We start from the raw sequence: 22,280 nt of genomic DNA, 5'->3' as shown, positions 1-22,280 counted from the left end.
ATAGTTAACAGGGTCCTCAGCTGGGTCCAATCCCCCTCCTGCATGTCAGCCCTCATCCCCTCTGTTCCCTCCCACAGCAATGATATGGTCCCCGTTGTCCACTCCTGCCATTCCAGCATCTTCCATATCAATGGCAATATTGGCCACCATTTCCCCCATCTCCAGTGGGATGCCACTACCAGACACATAGTCCCCTCCCCACCCTTGACAACATTCCACAGGGACTGTTCCCTCTGGGGCACCCTGACCCACTCCTCCTTCACTTCCAACCTCTCCCCCCAGTCCCACGGCACCTTCCCCTGCAACTGCAGAAGGTATAACACCAGCCCGTTTACTTACTCCCTCCTCACTATCCAAAGCCGCAAACGCACCTTCCAGGTGAAGCAGCCTTTTGCCTGCACTTCACACAATGTGATCTCCTGCAATCACTGTCACAATGTGATCTCCTACAATCACTGCTCACAATGTGATCTCCTACAATCACTGCTCACAATGTAGTCTCCTGCAATCACTGCTCACAATGTGATCTCCTGCAATCACCACTCACAATGTGATCTCCTACAATCACTGTCACAATGTAGTCTCCTACAATCACTTCACACAATTTGATCTCCTACAATCACTGCTCACAATGCGATCTCCTGCAATCACTGCTCACAATGCGATCTCCTACAATCACTGCTCACAATGTAGTCTCCTACAATCACTGTCACAATGTAGTCTCCTACAATCACTGTCACAATGTAGTCTCCTACAATCACTTCACACAATGTGATCTCCTACAATCACTGCTCACAATGCGATCTCCTGCGATCACTGCTCACAATGTGATCTCCTGCAATCACTGTCACAATGTAATCTCCTACAATCACTGCTCACAATGTGATCTCCTGCAATCACTGTCACAATGTAGTCTCCTGCAATCACTGCTCACAATGCGATCTCCTGCGATCACTGCTCACAATGTGATCTCCTACAATCACTGTCACAATGTAGTCTCCTGCAATCACTGCTCACAATGTGATCTCCTGCAATCACCACTCACAATGTGATCTCCTACAATCACTGTCACAATGTAGTCTCCTACAATCACTTCACATAATGTGATCTCCTACAATCACTGCTCACAATGCGATCTCCTGCGATCACTGCTCACAATGTGATCTCCTACAATCACTGTCACAATGTAGTCTCCTGCAATCACTGCTCACAATGTGATCTCCTGCAATCACTGTCACAATGTAGTCTCCTGCAATCACTGTGACAATGTAGTCTCCTGCAATCACTGCTCACAATGTGATCTCCTGCAATCACCACTCACAATGTGATCTCCTGCAATCACTGTCACAATGTAGTCTCCTGCAATCACTGTCACAATGTAGTCTCCTGCAATCACTGCTCACAATGTAGTCTCCTGCAATCACTGCTCACAATGCGATCTCCTGCAATCACTGTCACAATGTAGTCTCCTGCAATCACTGCTCACAATGTAGTCTCCTACAATCACTGCTCACAATGTAGTCTCCTACAATCACTGCTCACAATGTAGTCTCCTACAATCACTTCACACAATGTGATCTCCTACAATCACTGCTCACAATGCGATCTCCTGCAATCACTGCTCACAATGTGATCTCCTACAATCACTGCTCACAATGTAGTCTCCTACAATCACTGTCACAATGTAGTCTCCTACAATCACTGTCACAATGTAGTCTCCTACAATCACATCACACAATGTGATCTCCTAAAATCACTGCTCACAATGTGATCTCCTGCAATCACTGTCACAATGTAGTCTCCTGCAATCACTGCTCACAATGCGATCTCCTGCGATCACTGCTCACAATGTGATCTCCTACAATCACTGTCACAATGTAGTCTCCTGCAATCACTGCTCACAATGTGATCTCATGCAATCACCACTCACAATGTGATCTCCTACAATCACTGTCACAATGTAGTCTCCTACAATCACTTCACACAATGTGATCTCCTACAATCACTGCTCACAATGCGATCTCCTGCGATCACTGCTCACAATGTGATCTCCTACAATCACTGTCACAATGTAGTCTCCTGCAATCACTGCTCACAATGTGATCTCCTGCAATCACTGTCACAATGTAGTCTCCTGCAATCACTGCTCACAATGTGATCTCCTGCAATCACTGTCACAATGTAGTCTCCTGCAATCACTGCTCACAATGTGATCTCCTGCAATCACCACTCACAATGTGATCTCCTGCAATCACTGTCACAATGTAGTCTCCTGCAATCACTGTCACAATGTAGTCTCCTGCAATCACTGCTCACAATGTAGTCTCCTACAATCACTGCTCACAATGCGATCTCCTGCAATCACTGTCACAATGTATTCTCCTGCAATCACTGCTCACAATGTAGTCTCCTACAATCACTGTCACAATGTAGTCTCCTACAATCACTGCTCACAATGTAATCTCCTACAATCACTGCTCACAATGTGATCTCCTGCAATCACTGTCACAATGTAGTCTCCTGCAATCACTGCTCACAATGTAGTCTCCTACAATCACTGCTCACAATGCGATCTCCTGCAATCACTGTCACAATGTAGTCTCCTGCAATCACTGCTCACAATGTAGTCTCCTACAATCACTGTCACAATGTAGTCTCCTACAATCACTGCTCACAATGTAATCTCCTACAATCACTGCTCACAATGTGATCTCCTGCAATCACTGTCACAATGTAGTCTCCTGCAATCACTGCTCACAATGTGATCTCCTGCAATCACCACTCACAATGTGATCTCCTGCATTCACTGTCACAATGTGATCTCCTACTATCACTGCTCACAATGTGATCTCCTGCAATCACTGCTCACAATGTGATCTCCTGCAATCACTGTCACAATGCGATCTCCTGCAATCACCGCTCGCAATGTGATCTCCTTTACACTAGGGAAATGAAGCACAGACTAAGTGACCACTTCGCAAACACCTATGTTATGTCCATTAAAAAAACCCCAAGCTTCCAGTTGCCAATCTCTTCAACATACCACATTGTTCCTTGGCCAACATCTCTATCTCAAGCTTGCTGCAGTGCTCCAAGGAAGCTCAACACAGGCTGGAAGAACACCGCCTCATTTTCCACTTGGGAACTCTACAGCCTTCTGGGCTTAATATTGAGCTCAACAACTGGTTGAGCACCTACTCACAAGCCCATCACTCCAGGTCTTGCCATCACATGGACTATTACCAAACACAACCCATTGTCAGCCATTAATAATCCCCATTAGCAGGTATTGATTCCCCCAGACTGATCTTTAACCATTCCGGTTTTTGTGTCCAATTGCTTTTTTCTCTCTATGTGAGATCTATCTCCACATATTGTTTACTCCTACCCCTCCCCCGACCCCATCTTCTGCATAAATACCAACCTTTCTCTAGCTACCATCAATTCTGAAGAAGGGTCACTCAAACCAAAACATTAACTCTTGATTTCTTTCCACAGATGCTGCCAGACCTGCTGTTTTTCCAGAAATTTCTGTTTTTGTTTCTGATTTACAGCATCTGCAGTACTTTCTTTTATTTGGTTTTCTGTTCGGCGAGGAAGTGTTCTGTACAATATCTTGTTTTCATTTCAAAAATATACATTATACGTATGTACAGTCATGAGAGAAATTCGATTCTGTACAGTCTGTTCATATGAGGAACAAATCTAAGGCATTTCTTCCTTGTTACAAAACTATATTTACATACATGTGAGGCACAGGGAGGGTCCGATAACTGAATGGGCTTCCATTTAACTTTAGCAGAAAGACCTCAGACAGTGGACTTTCCCCACTGCAGCTTGGCAGCAGCTGCCCCAAGTTTTAAAGCGTCTCTCAGCACATAGTGCTGGACCTTGTAATGTGCCAGTCTGCAACACTAGGTTGAAGTCAACTCCTTGCTCTGGAAGACCACCGAGTTTTGGGCAGACCAAAGAGCGTCATTCACAGAGTTGATAGTCTTCCAGGTGCCGTCGATGTTTGTTTTGGTGTGGGTCCTAGGGAGCAGAGAACAGAGTCCTGTGTCAAGGAGCTGTTCCAACAGCCACTGCAACTTTCTCCAGACTTCCTTTGCAAAGGCACATTCCAGGAGGAGACGTGTGATGGTTTCTACACCCCCATAGCTGCCCTAAAGGCAGTGGGCACACAAGAAGGATCTCACAGGTAGTGCCCTTGTTGCCACCAGCCAGGCGATGTCTTGGTGCTTCTTGGGAAGTTCTGGTGGTGAGGCATTTTTGCCAAATGACGTTTGACAGTCGACTCAGGGAACAACTCAACAGGACTGACCCTCTCCTTTTCCTGCAGAGTCTCAAGGACACTACGTTCTGACCACATCCTGATGTTTTGTAAAGTATATGTATTAGACAGCAATCCCTACTCCCTGTGTATCGAGGATGGGCTCACACAGTATCTATATTATATAACCCTCTCTGCTCCCTGTATACTGAGGATGAATTCCATGCTGTATCTATACTGTATAGCCCTCTCTGCTGCCTGTATACTGAGGATGCATTCTGTACTGTACCTAATTTACATAGCACCCTCGATTCCCTGTTGAGTGAAGATGGAATCGCTACCTATCAATACTATGTAGTCTTCTCAGTTCTCTGTAAAGGAGGGTGGATTCTGTACAGTTTCTGTGTTACGTAGCACTCCCTGCTCCCTGTGTAATGACTGTGGATTCTGTACAGTGTCTGTTTTAAGCAGCACTGCCTGCTCTCTGTACAGTGATGGTGGATTCGGCACAGTATCTGTATTACATAGCAGACCCTTCCTTCTATGTACTAATGGTGGATTCTTTGCAGTTTATATATTGCATAACACTCTTTGCTCCCTGTATAATTCCTGTGTGGATTCTGTACATTACCTGTATTAGATAGCACTCCATGGTTCCTATAAATTCTAAATGATTTTGTACAGTATTTACATCATATAGCACATAGCACAATCCTCTGTAATGTGAGGGTTGATTCTGTACAGTGTGTATATTATTTATAATACTTCCTGCTCCTACTATAGTGAGGGTGAATTCTGTCCAATGTTTACATTATAAAGCTAATTCTGTTCCCTGTATAGAGAGTGCATTCTGTACAGTATCAACATTAAAAAAATACACACTTCCTGTATAGCGAAGGTAAATTCTGTGGAGTATCAGTCTTCAATCCTCCTTGTTTTGCAATGCTTCTTGTTTAAAGAGGATGGATTCTATACAATATCCATATTACATAGTACTCCCCTGTTCCTGCATAGTGAGAGTAGATTCTGCAGAATGCCGGCTTTACATAGCACTCCCAGCTCCCTGTACAGTGAGGGTTGATTTTGTACAGTGTCTATGTTACAGAGCACTCCCTGGAACCTATAAAGCAAGGATGGGTTCTGTACAGTTTCTGAATAATACATAATTGCCTGCTGCCTGTGTATTAACGGGGGATTGCACACAGTGTCTCTGTTACATAGCACTCACCATTCCCTGTAAAGCGAGGATGAGTTCTGTACAATTTCTGTATTAAATAGGACTCATTGCTCCCTGTATAGTGAAGGTGGATTATGTACAGTATCTGTATTACAAAGTGCTGCCTGCTCCCTGTACAGTGATGGCGGATTATGTTTCAGTAACTGCATTACAAAGTGCTGCCTGCTCCCTGTATAGTGAAAGTAGATTACGTACTGGATCTGTATTACAAAGTGCTGCCTGCTCCCTGTATAGTGAAGGTGGATTATGTACAGTAACCGTATTACAAAGTGCTGCCTGCTCCCTTTATAGTGAAGGTGGATTCTGGACTCCATCTGTATCACAAAGTGCTGCCTGCTCCCTGGAAAAGTGAAGGTGGATCATGTTCTGTATCTGTGTTACAAAGTGCTGCCTGCTCCCTGTATAGTGAAGGTGGATTATGTACAGTAACTGTATTACAAAGTGCTGCCTACTCCCTTTATAGTGAAGGTGGATTCTGGACTCTATCTGTATTACTAAGTGCTGCCTGCTCCCTGTATAGTGAAGTTGGTATATGGACTCCATCTGTATTACAAAGTGCTTCCTGCTCCCTGGAAAAGTGAAGGTGGATCATGTTCTGTATCTGTATTACAAAGTGCTGCCTGCTCCCTGTATAGTGAAGGTAGATTATGTACTGCATCTGTATTAGAAAGTGCTGCCTGCTCCCTGTATAGTGAAGGTGGATTATGTACTGTATCTGTATTACAAAGTGCTGGCTGCTCTCTGTATAGTGAAGGTGGATTATGTACAGTAAGTGCATTACAAAGTGGTGCCTGCTCCCTGTACAGTGCAGGTGGATTATGGACTCTATCTGTATTACAAAGTGCTGCCTGGTCCCTGTATAGTGAAGGTAGATTATGTACAGTAACTGTATTACAAAATGCTGCCTACTCCCTTTATAGTGAAGGTGGATTCTGGACTCTATCTGTATTACTAAGTGCTGCCTGCTCCCTGTATAGTGAAGTTGGTTTATGGACTCCATCTGTATTACAAAGTGCTTCCTGCTCCCTGGAAAAGTGAAGGTGGATCATGTTCTGTATCTGCATTACAAAGTGCTGCCTGCTCCCTGTATAGTGAAGGTGGATCATGTTCTGTATCTGTATTACAAAGTGCTGCCTGCTCCCTGTATAGTGAAGGTAGGTTATGTACTGCATCTGTATTACAAAGTGCTGCCTGCTCCCTGTATCTTGAAGGTAGATTATGGTCTCTATGTGTACTACAAAGTGCTGCCTGCTCCCTCTATAGTGTAGGTGGATTATGTACTGTATCTGTATTACAAAGTGCTGCCTGCTCCCTGTGCAGTGAAGGTGGATTATGTACAGTAACTGTATTACAAAGTGCTGCCTGCTCCCTGTATATTGGTTAGATTTTGTACTGTATCTGTATTACAAAGTTCTGCCTGCTCCCTGTATAGTGAAGGTGGATTATGGACTTTATCTGTATTACATGGTGCTGCCTGCTCCCTGTATAGTGAATGTGGATTATGTACTGTAACTGTGTTACAAAGTTCTGCCTGCTGCCTGTATAGTGAAGGTGGATTATGGACTTTATCTGTATTACATGGTGCTGCCTGCTCCCTGTATAGTGAATGTGGATTATGTACTGTAACTGTGTTACAAAGTGCTGCCTGCTCCCTGTATAGTGAAGGTGGATTATGGACTTTATCTGTATTACAAAGTGCTGCCTGCTCCCTGTATAGTGAAGGTGGATTATGTACTGTATCTGTATTACAAAGTGCTGCCTGCTCCCTGTCTAGTGAAGGTCAATTATGTACTGTAACTGCATTACAAAGTGCTGCCTGCTCCCTGTAGATTGAAGGTAGATTATGTACTGGATCTGTATTACAAAGTGCTGCCTGCTCCCTGTATAGTGGATGTGGATTATGGACTCCAGCTGTATTACGAAGTGCTGCCTGCTCCCTGTATAGTGTAGGTGGATTACGTACTGTATCTGTATTACAAAGTGCTGCCTGCTCCCTGTATAGTGAAGGTGGATTATGTACTGTATCTGTATTACAAAGTTCTGCCTGCTCCCTGTGTGGTGAAGGTGGATTATGTACTATATCTGTATTACAAAGTGCTGCCTGGTCCCTGTATAGTGAGGGTGGATTATGGCCTCTATCTGTATTACTAAGTGCCACCTGCTCCCTGAATGGTGAAGGTGGATTTTGGAGTCAATCTGCATTACAAAGTGCTGCCTGCTCCCTGTAGAGTGAAGGTGGATTTTGGAGTCAATCTGCATTACAAAGTGCTGCCTGCTCCCTGTATAGTGAAGGTAGATTATGTACTGTATCTGTATTACAAAGAGCTGCCTGCTCCCTGTAGAGTGAAGGTGGATTCTGGACTCTATCTGTATTACTAAGTGCCGCCTGCTCCCTGTATAGTGAAGGTAGATTATGTACTGTATCTGTATTACAAAGAGCTGCCTGCTCCCTGAATGGTGAAGGTGGATTTTGGAGTCAATCTGCATTACAAAGTGCCGCCTGCTCCCTGTATAGTGGATGTGGATTATGGACTCCAGCTGTCTTACGAAGGTGCTGCCTGCTCCCTGTATAGTGTAGGTGGATTACGTACTGTATCTGTATTACAAAGTGCTGCCTGCTCACTGTATAGCGAAGGTGGATTATGTACTGTATCTGTATTACAAAGTTCTGCCTGCTCCCTGTGTAGTGAAGGTGGATTATGTACTGTATCTGTATTACAAAGTTCTGCCTGCTCCCTGTGTAGTGAAGGTGGATTATGTACTGTATCTGTATTACAAAGTGCTGCCTGGTCCCTGTATAGTGTAGGTGGATTATGGACTCTATCTGTATTACAAAGTGCTGCCTGGTCCCTGTATAGTGAGGGTGGATTATGGCCTCTATCTGTATTACTAAGTGCCACCTGCTCCCTGAATGGTGAAGGTGGATTTTGGAGTCAATCTGCATTACAAAGTGCTGCCTGCTCCCTGTAGAGTGAAGGTGGATTTTGGAGTCAATCTGCATTACAAAGTGCTGCCTGCTCCCTGTATAGTGAAGGTAGATTATGTACTGTATCTGTATTACAAAGAGCTGCCTGCTCCCTGTAGAGTGAAGGTGGATTCTGGACTCTATCTGTATTACTAAGTGCCGCCTGCTCCCTGTATAGTGAAGGTAGATTATGTACTGTATCTGTATTACAAAGAGCTGCCTGCTCCCTGAATGGTGAAGGTGGATTTTGGAGTCAATCTGCATTACAAAGTGCTGCCTGCTCCCTGTAGAGTGAAGGTGGATTTTGGAGTCAATCTGCATTACAAAGTGCCGCCTGCTCCCTGTATAGTGAAGGTAGATTATGTACTGTATCTGTATTACAAAGAGCTGCCTGCTCCCTGTAGAGTGAAGGTGGATTTTGGAGTCAATCTGCATTACAAAGTGCTGCCTGCTCCCTGTATAGTGAAGGTAGATTATGTACTGTATCTGTATTACAAAGAGCTGCCTGCTCCCTGTAGAGTGAAGGTGGATTCTGGACTCTATCTGTATTACTAAGTGCCGCCTGCTCCCTGTATAGTGAAGGTAGATTATGTACTGTATCTGTATTACAAAGAGCTGCCTGCTCCCTGAATGGTGAAGGTGGATTTTGGAGTCAATCTGCATTACAAAGTGCTGCCTGCTCCCTGTAGAGTGAAGGTGGATTTTGGAGTCAATCTGCATTACAAAGTGCCGCCTGCTCCCTGTATAGTGAAGGTAGATTATGTACTGTATCTGTATTACAAAGAGCTGCCTGCTCCCTGTAGAGTGAAGGTGGATTTTGGAGTCAATCTGCATTACAAAGTGCTGCCTGCTCCCTGTATAATCAAGGTGGATTATGTACTGTATCTGTATTCCAAAGTTCTGCCTGCTCCCTGTATAGAGAATGTGGATTATGGACTCTATCTGTATTACAAATTGCAGTTTGCTCCTTGTATGGTCAATGTGGATTATATACAGTAACTGTCTGACTGTATAGTGAAGGTGGATTATGTGCAGTAACTATTACAAAGTGCTGCCTGCTCCCTGTATAGTGAAGGTGGATTATGGACTCAATCTGTATTACAAAGTGCTGCCTGCTCCCTGTATATTGAAGGTGGAATATGTACAGTAACTGTATTACAAAGTGGTGCCTGCTCTCTGTACAGTGAAGGTAGATTATGTCATGTTTCTGTATTACAAATTGCTGCCTGCTCCCTGTATGTTCAAGGTGGATTATGTGCAGTAACTGTGTTACAAAGTGCTGCCTGCTCCCTGTATAGTAAAGGTGGATTATGTTCTGTATCTGTATTACAAAGTGCTGCCTGCTCCCTGCATAGTGAAGGTGCATTATGGACTCTATCTGTATTTCAAAGTGCTGCCTGCTCCCTGTGTCGAGAATGTGGATCATGTTCTGTATCTGTGTTACAAAGTGCTGCCTGCTCCCTGTACAGTGAAGGTGGATTATGGGCTCTATCTGTATTACAAAGTGCCGCCTGCTCCCTGTATAGTGAAGGTGGATTATGTACTGTAACTGTATTACAAAGTGCCGCCTGCTCCCTGTATAGTGAAGGTGGATTATGTGCAGTAACTGTATTACCAAGTGCTGCCTGCTCCCTGTATAGTAGAGGTGGAGTATGGGCTCTATCTGTATTACACAGTGCTGCCTGCTCCCTGTATCGAGAAGATGGATCATGGACTCTATCTGTATTACAAAGTTCTGCCTAATCCCTTTATAGTGAAGGTGGATTATGGACTCAATCAGTAGTACAAAGTGCTGTCTGCTCCCTGTATAGTGAAGGTAGATTATGTACTGTATCTGCATTACAAATTGCTGACTGCTCCATGTATAGTGACGGTAGATTATGTACTGTATCTGTATTACAAAGTTGTGCCTGCTCCCTGTATAGTGAAGGTGGATTATGTGCAGTAACTGTACTACAAAGTGCTGCCTGCTCCCTGTGTCGAGAATGTGGATTATGTACTGTAACTGTGTTACAAAGTGCTACCTGCTCCCTGTATAGTGAAGGTGGATTATAGGCTGTATCTGTATTACAACGTGCTGCCTGCTCCCTGTATAGTGAAGGTAGATTATGTACAGTAACTGTATTACAAAGTGCTGCCTGCTACCTGCATAGTGAAGGTGCATTATGGACTCTATCTGTATTTCAAAGTGCTGCCTGCTCCCTGTATAGTGAAGGTGGATTATAGGCTCTATCTGTATTACAAAGTGCCGCCTGCTCCCTGTATAGTGATGGTAGATTATGTACTGTATCTGTATTACAAAGTGCCGCCTGCTCCCTGTATAGTGAAGGTGGATTATGTGCAGTGACTGTATTACGAAGTGCTGCCTGCTCCCTGTATAGTGATGGTGGATTACGTACAGTATCTGTATTGCAAATTGCTGCCTGCTCCCTGTACAGTGAAGGTAGATTATGTACTGTATGTATAATACATTGCAGTTCATGTCCAAATTCCATTTTTGTAATACTAACTTCATCTTTCTTGCTTTTAACAGCCTGAGATTACACCAGACTCTTCATAATCTTGATGCCATTGCGCCCTGAGAAGACCTTTCGATCTCATACAAGTGAAATGATTACATCAATTACTTCACCTCTGTAACACTGACGTTGCCCTTCTCTCAGCTTGTTTGCTGCTGAAAGCCTCACCCATGCCTTTTCTGCTGCCAGGCTCAAATGTCCCAAAATAGTCCTGCCCTGTCTCCCGCAGTGTCTCTTCTTTAAGCTTGAGATCATCCAGTACTCTGTTGCACATCTTACTCACAGCTCGTCCCATTCCCTTGTCGCCCCATGTTTGCTGATCCACATTGATTCATGGCCCAGCCATGCTTTGATTTTAAAAACCTTCTCTGTGTTTTTAAATCCCTTACTTCACAGCACTCAGTGTTCTGTGGGGTTCCAAGAAAAAGTTAACTCCCTTTCTCTCTTCACAGATATTGCCACACCTGCTCAGTTTCTCCAACCCTCCTGTTCTCCGTTTTCAAATGCCTCATAGCCTTGCCCCTCCCTCTCACTGTAATGTCCTCAAAACCTCACAAATCTGTGAGCTATGCACACCCCTCTAATTCCAGCTTCCTGTGTATTCCCAAGAATAATCACTCATCTGTTGGTGGTCATGTTGTCAATTGCCTGGACCCAAAGCTGTGGAATTTTCTCTCCATATCTCTCTGGCCCTTTATATCACTTATCCCCTTTAGGGCACTTTTTAAAACAACCTCTTTTACCAAATGTCTGGTTGTCCAATCTAATATCTCATGTAGCTCCATATCATACTCCGCAGGTGCTCTTCACGTGAAGCATTTTGGGATGTTTCATTACATTAAGAATCATAACCATGCAGATAGAGATGGTTTGGCTCAATAAGTCTGCACTGATCCTTCAAAGAGCATCCGACCCTATCCCCATAACCCCACACTTACTGTGACTAATCCATTTAGCCTGCACATCCCTGGACACTGTGGGCAATTTAGCATGGCCAATCCACCTGTAGTTCACATCTTTGGCAGGATGTGGGAGGAAACCGGAGCATCTGGAGGAAACCCACGCAGACACAGGGAGGATGAGCGAACTCGACACTGACAGTCACCCTAGGAACCTGGGTCACTGGTGCGGTGAGGCAGCAGTGCTGACCACTGAGCCACCATACTGCCCTATATGAAGGGCGTTATATAAAAATAAGTTGTTGTTGCTACCTGCTCTGTTTCTAAGTTTGGCCTGTGAACGGGAATATATCACACTCAGTAATTTCAGTCAAAGCTTTAAACAACAGCAGATTAAAAAGGTGATCTGCATCTAAACCCATGCTGTATCATATTAGTGCAAAACATATTTACTTGGTCATTTCTAAAACCTATAAACGTCTTCCACTCATACAAATAATAGAAAGGGATTTTTCCTGTTACCGTTAGTCTAACATGTAGTTGTCTTCCTTCCTGTTCTATCTGCAAGGTGGCTGTTTGTATTCCGTGGCAGTGGTCCGGAATCAAAGCCTGGACATTCAGAAGTTAAAAGGAAAGAGAAGCTGTCATAATGGTGCTCGACATACAGCAGGCTGGAATATTCCCCTGGGATTTCTCCTGTCTCGGAATTACCTTCACTGGCATGAGAATCAAACTGTAATAGAAGGTAATCCCCTTTGCAATCTTTGAGTTCAAAGCCATAAATCTTCTGTTCTGAACCAAAAGGTTTCCAGGCTGTGCTGAATTAGTTATGAAAACCTGCAGTTCTCCTACTCCCAATTACTCCTCAGTAACCTCTGCTACAGCATTTCTTTTAAAATGTTTCAATTAGTATCACACTGAATCCCAGAGAAAACAACCCCTTTAAATTGTGACTGAGGAACGTTGGTGTCGGAGTTGTACACTTTTTCTCTCATGTTTTTAGAATGGTATGTACTAATCAATAAAATGCACACTGCCTTTTATGTTCAGATCAACTTGCTTCCTGTCTTTTATAGTGACCTAAAATCTGACGCTATTAATCATTACCCCAAAGGATTACATTCACTCAAGGGTATTGTTGGTTAGATCATAAATCTTCAACTTCAAAGACTGGTTCAAAACTTACTCTCGCAGCCTGAGTGCTGTTTGCACTGTTCCACACTGTGTGTTGTTTAATCCAAGAGATCACAACTGTTTAAATTTACAGTTTTAGGTGTGGATTTGAACTTTTTGAATTTTTTTTATTTGTTCATGGGATCTGCGTGTTGTTGGCATTTATTGTCCATCCCTAATTGGCCAGAGAGCAGTTGAGAGTCAACCACATTGCTGTGGGTCTGGAGTCACATGTAGGCCAGATCAGGTAAGGGATGGCAGTTCAAAAGCAGAAGTTGCTGGAAAAGCTCAGCAGGTCTGGCAGCACCTGTGAAGAAAAAAACCAGAGTTAATGTTTTGCGTCCGGTGACTCTTCCTCAGAACATTAATGAACGAAATGGGTTTTTCTGACAATTGACAATGGATTTGTGGTCATTATTAGATTCTTAATTCCAGGTTTTTAAAAATTGAATTCAAATTCCAGCATCTGCAGTGGTGGGATTCAAAGCCAGGCCCTCAGAGCATTACCTAGATCTCTGAAATAATAGTCTGATGATAATGTCACTAGGCCAATGCCTCCCTTTGGAGCACACCTGTAGTGATGATTCTATTTTACTCAATGCAAAGAAATTAATGTGTGTGTTTGGAGTCAGATTTTGCTATAAAATGCTGTTATTTCAGATTCACACTCTGCACCTGCCCTGTACTTGTTGTGTATCTGCCCCAAACTTCATTTGTAAAGGCTGATTTTCCACATGAATTCTCCCAGCACTGACCCTTACCCATCAAGTCTGTAATGTTATCACTATTAGTACCTAGTGGGCAATGATACATTTACTCTAATTAACCCACTAAGAAAGCAACAGCTGTTTTGCAGATGTAGCATTATTTTGTTTATCCCTTTGTAACGATCAGTCCTACTTTCAGGTGAATATGAGAAAAGTGCAGTACTATTTCCAAGAAAAGGGGTATTTGTCTCTACGGTCTGGCTAAAATTTATCTCTTAACAGGTAGAAGCAAGTTATCTGCTTATTATTTCGTTGTTGGATCTTACTGAACACAAATGTAGAAAACTGCTCTTTCGGATGAGTTTTTTTTATTGTGCCCTTGTTTAAGCCTTGGGGAAGCTTTTAGTCCTACTACTTGCCCCATATTTTAGTTTATTCCTTTTAAAAAATCACTGTTAGTGAACTGGACCAAATTACTATTTTAGCCCATTACAACTTATCGGAGATGTAACAAATAGAGCTTTGGAACCTCCAATTTCAAGTTCCAAAAATTTTTACATACGATACGTGACGACACGGTGGCTCACTGTGCCAGGGAACTGGGTTCGATTCCACCCTCAGGTGTGTGGAGTTTGTACATTCTCCCCATGAACTCAGTGCTCTGGCTTCCTCCCACAGTCCAAAGATGTGCAGGCTAGGGTGGATTGGCTGTGCTAAATTGCACCAGAGTGTCCGGGGATGTGTAGATTAGGTGGGTTATAATGGGATGGGTCTGGGTGGGATGCTTGAAGGGTCTGTGTGGACTCGTTGGGCAGAAGGGCCTGTTTCCACACTGTAGGGAATCTATGATACAGAATTTTCTCTCTTATAGGTAATCATAATTTTACTTTCTCATTTCACATTCCTTTTAATTGGAAATTCAAATAAAAAATGGGACTAGCTGTTGTAATTGGAACCAGATGGATGTTGTTGACTGTGAGGTTGTTGACTGGTGTTGTTAGTCTGGGCCAATCAGGAAGTTCGAGCGGACCAATGTAACCAGGGGATTTGGAATCTCCTGGGTTCAGGTGATTGACTCTGAGTTGGTTGGCTGTAGCCAGTGTACTGTGCAAAAGTAAATCAAGGGTGACTTGGTAACAGCCCTCTGGAGGGCTGCTTGGGATTTCAGGCTGGCCTGGCCTGGCCTGATCTACCCTTGGGCTCCTCACAGAGCTCCATAACTTATGACCAAGTTAGGTGTCACGGCCATGAGGCTGGCAGCCTTGCATGCAGAAGTGTTGCTCCAGTTCTGGCAGAATCCCTGCAGCCCTGGAAGTATACCATTTATTGAGCCCTTAATGATATAAAGTGGCCACTCATTCTGATGGGCAGACAGTGGACCTGTGTCTGGTTCTCCCACTCCAGGTTTGTATCTGTGTCCCGTCCCACCTTGGATTTTTGCTATTTTCTCACCTCTTCCCCAGCATACCTCCCCTTTCCACCAGCTCTGCACGAATACGCTAACCCCACTACCTGGGAGGATCGGGTTGTGAGAGAGGCCATGGTGGGAGGTGATGACCAGGATTGTCCCTGGAAGTTCGTCACTGTGTTGCAGGCTATTTCCAGGAACTGTGCCAACAGAAAGCTCTAACTGGCATTATAATATATCAAATTCAGCACACTTAAACCAATGTTTATCATTAACTTTCCTGTCATTTGCTGTCACATTTCTATACTTGCATGGATTCCAGATTTTTCAATGAAAGTTAGTACTCGAAGCATTCCTTTACATTTGCCCACTTTTGCCATCTGTTCTTGTTTGCTTGATATGACTCTTTCAAAACTATTGTGACTGGCATCCCATTGTAGAGCCAAAGACTCATACAGCACAGAATCAGACCCCTCAGTCCAACCAGTCCTTGCTGACCATAGTCCCAAACTAAACTAGTCCCACTTGCTTGCCCTTGGCCCATATCACTCCAAACATTTCCTATTCATGTATTTATATAAATGTCTTTTGAATGTTGTAACTGCATCCCTCACCTCCTCTGGAAGTTCGTTCCACACAGAAACCACACCTTATGTAAAAAAAAACTATTGCCCTCCCTGCCCTTTTCAAATCTTTCTCCTCTCACCTGTAATAATATGCTCCTAAGTCTTGAAATCGCCCACCACTGGGAAATTTTCACCTTATCTATACCCCTCATGGCCTTATAAACCTCCATAAGGTCAGCCTCAACCCCCTATGCTCCAGTGAGAAAAGTCGTAGCCTATTCACTCTTAACTTATAACCTCCAACTCTCCATTCCTGGCAACATCCTGGTAAATCTCTGCTGAACCCTCTCCAGCTTAATAATATCCTTCCTGTAACAGAGTGACCAGAACTGGACACAGCGCTCCAGGAAAGGTCTCATCAATGGCTTGTAAAACCTCAAGATAAAGTACCAACTTTTAAACTCAAAGGTCTGAGCAATGAAGGCGATCTTGCAAAATGCCTTCTTAATCACCCAATGTAAATGTGATGCAGATTTCAAAGAATTGTGAAGGGTCTAGGCCTGAAACATTAGCTTTCCTGCTCCTAAGATGCCACTTGGCTTGCTGCGTTCATCCAGCTCCACACCTTGTTATCTCGGATTCTCCAGTATCTGCAGTTCCTACTATCTCTGATGTATCTGAACCCCTAGGTCTCTCTGTTCTACAGCACTGCCCAAGACACTACTTTTAATTGTATAAATCCTGTCCTTGTTTGTTTTACCAAAATGCAATACCTCGCATTTATCCAAATTAAACTCCATCCGCCACACATCAGCCCATTGACCCAACTGATGAAGATCTCTTTGTAATCTTAGATAACCTTCCTCACTGTCCACAATACCACCAACCTTGCTGTCACGGCAACCTTACCACCCATGGCTACTATACTCTCTTCTAAATCAATTATAAAAATGACAAACAAGTGGACCCAGCACTGATCCCTTTGGAACATCGCTGGTCAGTTGTGTTCTCCATAAACTCGGTCTCTTCAAAACTCCACTGCCCTCCATCCTAACTTACACCCATTAATCCTGTGAGTGCAGACATATGTTGGCTCCAGTAACATCCATTTTAACAAATTCCTCGCTGTTTCCACTCTTCAATATCTGTGTAACCTCCTCTCATCCTAAAAGTCTCTGAATGCCCACTGTAGTTGATTTCAAAGTTCTGTAAATGGTAACAACATGTCAATTTCTTTGCCATTATCACTTTTAATCTCTCCCCTTTGTCCTAAACTAGCACTGCGCATCAGTTGCCTGAAATCTGATTTGTATTTCTGTAGTTTTGCATTTGTATCTGATTCATGGCAAATTGAATCTAGCTCAATGAGTAAATTAAAATAAGCTCTCAAAATAAACGTATTAAAAGAGTTTAAGAAACACTGAAAATGCCTTTTTACTAAAGATAAGGAATCCTAAAATGCCTGTTCCTCTAAAAGCTCCTTCTGATCCTATTCTAAATGGACCTTAAAAGGAAGAAATGCAGCCATTGGACAAAACACTAGGAAGTTACACAAGGCAGTACTTTAAATAGTGCTGGTATTAGTGAGCCGAGCCATGAAATATTCATAAGCACAGAAGGGACAGCAAGAAAATCACGGGCAGAATGAATTGAGCACAACTCACCTATTTCCATGCACTGATGTAATTAATAACCTGGTGTGAATTACAGTAAAGTCATTATTGCTAGAATATAATTACAGTGAAATCACTGGATGCCATGGAATCAGCTTTACTGTTATTGAGGCATAAGATTCCCTTTTCTCCTGAAGTATCAATTGTTGTGATTGTTTGAAAGTTGACAATATTGCATTTGACCTGATTTGAGGCACATGTTTGCTGCACAAAAAACAATGTGTCTGTTTTCTCAGCAGCGTTTACCGTCATTGTTGTTGCAAGGGTGTGCTGCACCGATGTTGTATTCGATATTTGATATAGGTTGATATACAAATATGGATATCAGAGACGCTAGTTACAAAAACAAAGCGGCTTACTTTTGACATAAATTGGGGGGAGCAGAACATCTTGAATTCCAGAGGCAGTAAATTTATTAAATATGATCAGCACAGGTTACTGGAGCAAAGTGTTCTCAAACCCATCAAGGGAACAGTCACTTTCAATTCAGTAATGAGTAATGAGCCTGAATCAGTTAATGTAATATTAAAGGAACACCCAGATAACTGTGACCATAATATGATAGTAATCAATATTAGGTTTGAGAAAGAGAGGGTTGAGTCATGAACAAAAGCTTACATTTAGATCGAGATGACTTTGGAGGGATGAAGCAGGAATTGAACACAAAATAGGCTGGGCAGACTTACTTATGAATGCGGAAAGTGCTCAACGTAGTATTTGTCTGAATACAAGAAATACGCAAACCCATAAAGATCTTTAGGTGTGTGATTAAACACAGTAAAGGAGAGATGAGTGCAAGAATAAACAATAAGAATATAGGGCAATGGTAAGCAGTAGAGCTCCTGCAGACAAGGTGAGATATAGAGAAAGGGAAAAGAGAAATAGCAGGTGAAATCTTTATAGGGGCCGAAGCAATGTGGATTATGGTGGGATTTGCAGCAGAATAGGATGATAAATTTGGCAAGGCCAAACCTGACTTCAGGAGATTTTTGCTGGTTCTTTTATGCATTTGCCAGGGGTGAGGCGAGTTTCTCACTAGACAGTTACCAATTAAGGGGGGATTATTGCTCGTTAACCATCTTATTAATGGCCCATTCTAACTTACCAAATGCACCAAACAATCTGAATGTCGAAAATTCTCAACACAGACATCAGAATGAATATCTGGTGACTTCAGCTCACCACTTGCTCCAAAGGACCTCCATGTTGGACACCAGGAACCTACATCTTGCTTTGGCACCAGCCATATCCGTCCCATGTCTATGAGCTTTGGCATCTGACAAGTGCCAACCTCCAAGAGGAGTATCTGTGATCCAGTTGAGGCACATTTCTGCCCTTCAGTCCTACCCCGGTCAGTCTCAGTGTAACACTGCAACAAGGACACTGAAGCACACCCACCCAGATCAGGGGCTGGACCAGGCTGTATCTCCAGGCTGCCTGCTGGCTGTCAAAATGCACACTCTCACTGAGTTGACCTGGATACTCACAGCATCCCTGCCTTGCCTTTTTACAGTCTGCCTCCTCAGCCACAGATACCAGGCTTACCTTACTCCTGCCATGCTTTGCCATTTAGCACAAGCACAAAGCCAGGATGTTTGTGCTGGTTGCCAGTGGTCCCCAGCCAGTTCAGGGGAAATAGCCTTTGCTCAGGGGCTCCCAGTGCAGTCAGCCAAGGGCTGGCTCTGTTAACAGCCCATCAACCCCTCAGGCTGGTCAGGTTCACAGATACTCTCCACAGAAAGGGGTGAGGATCAAATATGGGGCAGCCCACCACCCATTTTGAGCCTTTCTGGCCTGTTGTGGGCTGTTTTCTTTCTGGAATGAGAACGAGAGAGAGAGAGGCAAGTGTTACAGGAGACAAAAGCACGGGCCTGGCGGTTATCTCTGGTGCAGGCGAGGAGGTGGCCTGGGTGGGTGACTAGGCCGTGCAGTAAATGGTGTCCGGGTGAGTGACGGTGAACGAGGGAAGGTGTGGTAGGCAATAGGGAGAGCTGTAGAGCATGAGGCTTTGTGGGAGAGAGGTGCAGGAGCACAGAGAAAGAGAGAGAGAGAGAAGGTGAGGTATTGGGGGGTAAGATGGTGGCAGTTTTGTGAGGGAGTGGAGAAGGTCATTGACCTTGTTCCAACAGCACTGGCCATTCCTCCAGAGTGACTGAGTCTGCTCAGAGCTGGGTGGTAACCTCGGACCAACCTGGTTACGGTCTGGTGTCACGGCCTCTATGGCCCGTCCTGGGAGAAGGGAACCTGCCATGTCTGCACCACCCAGTCCAGCAGGATCCCCAGGGCACTGCCCACACAGTGGGGCACTGATCACCCAACCCCCCCCATCTGCCACGTCCAGAGGGTAAATGTCAGGAGCCTTGCAGGGCAGCTGCAGGCTGACAGTAATTATCTGGGCGCACAATGGGCTTTTGAGGATGGCACCGGTGCCAGTGATACCAAAGGTTTAGTAGATATCTGGTAAATGTCAGGGAAGGATTCATGTTAAGATGCGGGCTGGAATCGGATGTGAGTCTCACTACAGGGGCAGGGTTGGTAGTCAAAAAGGTGAGTATGGTAAAATATGGCAAGAAATCTTGCTTGGCATCGTGGCACAAAACCCTCCAAAAAATTCAACGTAACTTTCACTTCATCAAAAAAAAGAACAATTCAGCCCACAGAAAGTGGAGAGAATTGCACCGGAAGGTCATACTGATCGCCATGTACCACCCCTCCTTGGGCCGTTTCAGTTGAACAGTACTTTGGAGGGTGCTCCAGGGGTGGCCAGCGTGCAAAAGGTACTTGGGTGGAGAAACTTCTATGTTCTCCACCGAGTGTGTCCTGGAGCAGCACTATTGATTGAGCTGGTCAGATCCTAAATGACATGGCTGCTAGACTGGGTCTATGGCAGGTGGGGAGGGAACTAACAAGAGGGAAAAACATACTTGGCCTCATCCTTACAAATCTGCCAATCTGTCCATGACAGTATCAGTAAGAGTAACCATCACACAGTCCTTGTGGAGACAAAGTCCTGCCTTCGTGTCGAGAATAACTTCCATCATGTTGTGTGGCACTATCACTGTGCTAAATGGGACAGACTTTGCACAGACCTAGCAACTCGACACTGGGCAATTATGTGGGCCATCAACAGCAGCAGAATTGTACTCCAGCACAATCTGTAACCTCATGGCCCAGCATATCCCCACTCAACTATTACCATCAAGCCAGAGGATCAACCCTGGTTCAATGGAGAGTGCAGGAGGACATGCCGGGAGCACCACCAGGCATACCTGAAGATGAAGGGTTAACCTGGTGAAGCCACCAAACAGGACTACTTGGATGCCAAACAGCATAAGCAGAGTGTGATAGATAGAGCTATGCAATCCCACAACCAATGGATCAGATCTAAATGGTGAATGGTGGTGGACAATTAATCAACTCACTGGAGGAGGAGGCTCCACAAATATCCCCATCCTCAATGATGAAAAAGCCAATCACATCAGTGCAAAAGATAAGGCTGAAGCATTCACAGCAATTCAGCTGGAAGTGCTGAATGGATGATCCATCTCAGCCTCTTCCAATAGTCCCCAGTGTAACAGTCTTCAGCTAATTTGATTCATGTCATGGGATAGCAAGAAACAGTTGGGCGCACTGGATACTGCAAAGCCTATGAGCACTGACAACATTCTGATAATCATACTGAAGATGTATTCTCCAGAACTCGCTGCTCTCCGAGCCAAGCTCTTCCAGTACAGTTACAACACTGACATCTACGTAACCATGTGGAATACTACCCAGGGATGTAAGCATAAAGCAGGACAGATCCAACCTGCCCCGTCAGTCTCCTGTCAATTATTAGTAAAGTGATGGAAGGTGTCATCAACAGTGATATCAAGCAAAACCTGCTCAGTGACGCCCAGTTTGGGTTCCACCAGGGCCACTCAGCTCCTGACCTCATTACAGTCTTTGGTCAAACATGGATGAAAGAGCTGAATTCCAAAGGTGATGTGAGAGTGACAGCCCTTGATATCAAGGACGCATTTGGCTGGGTGTGGCATCAAGGAGTCTGAGCAAAACTAGAATATATGGATATCAGGGGTAAAATCTCCACTGTTTGGAGTCATAGCTGACACATAGGAGGATGGTCGTGGTTGTGGGAGGTTAGTCATCTCAGCTCCAGGACATCTCTGCAGGAGTTCCTCAGGGCAGTGTCCTAGGCCCAATGGTCTTCAGCTGCTTCATCAATGACTTTCCCTTCGTCATAAGGTCAGAAGTGGGGATGTTTGCCAATGGTTGCACAATGCTCAGCACCATTCGTGACTCCTCAGATACTGAAGCAGCCCATGTTAACATGCAACAAGATCTGGACAATATCCAGGCTTGGGCTGACAAATGGCAAGTCGCATTTGTGCCACACAAATGCCAGGCTATGACCATCTCCAATAAGAGACAATCTAAACACCGCCTCTTGACATTCAATTGTGTTACCATCACTGAATCCCCCACTAACAACATCCTGGGGGTTACCATTTACTAGAAGCTCAACTGGGCTCACTCCATAAACACGGTGGCTACAGGAGCAGGTTAGAGACTAGGAATTCTGCAGTGAGTAACTCACCTCCTGACTTCTCAAAGCCGGTCCGTCATCTACAAGGCACAAGTCAGGAATGTGATGGAATACTCCCCATTTGCCTGGATGAGTGCAGCCCCAACAACACTCAAGAAGCTTAACACCATCCAGGACAAAGCAGCCGCTTGATTTGCACCGCATCCACCAACATCCCACTCCCTCCACCACTGACACTCAGTAGCAGCAGTGTGTACTATCTACAAGATGCTCTGCAGAAATTCGCCAATGATCCTTAAACAGTACCTTCCACCTAG

General features: G+C 44.3%; 1 protein-coding gene across 1 annotated transcript in view; it reads left to right on the top strand.

The window, feature by feature from the left end:
* Positions 1 to 22,280, top strand: part of sxph (saxiphilin) — a 95,541-nt gene that overhangs the window by 12,318 nt on the left and 60,943 nt on the right. Inside the window, exon 6 of the mRNA XM_059654841.1 lies at positions 12,459 to 12,635. Within this exon, the coding sequence (XP_059510824.1) occupies positions 12,459 to 12,635 (177 nt within the window). The remainder of the gene's footprint in view (positions 1 to 12,458; positions 12,636 to 22,280) is intronic.

Source organism: Stegostoma tigrinum, chromosome 26 (assembly GCF_030684315.1).
Source record: "Stegostoma tigrinum isolate sSteTig4 chromosome 26, sSteTig4.hap1, whole genome shotgun sequence".
Taxonomy (NCBI): Eukaryota; Metazoa; Chordata; class Chondrichthyes; order Orectolobiformes; family Stegostomatidae; genus Stegostoma; species Stegostoma tigrinum.
The sequence above is the reverse complement of the archived record's forward strand: the minus strand, read 5'-3'. Positions and strand labels throughout refer to the sequence as shown.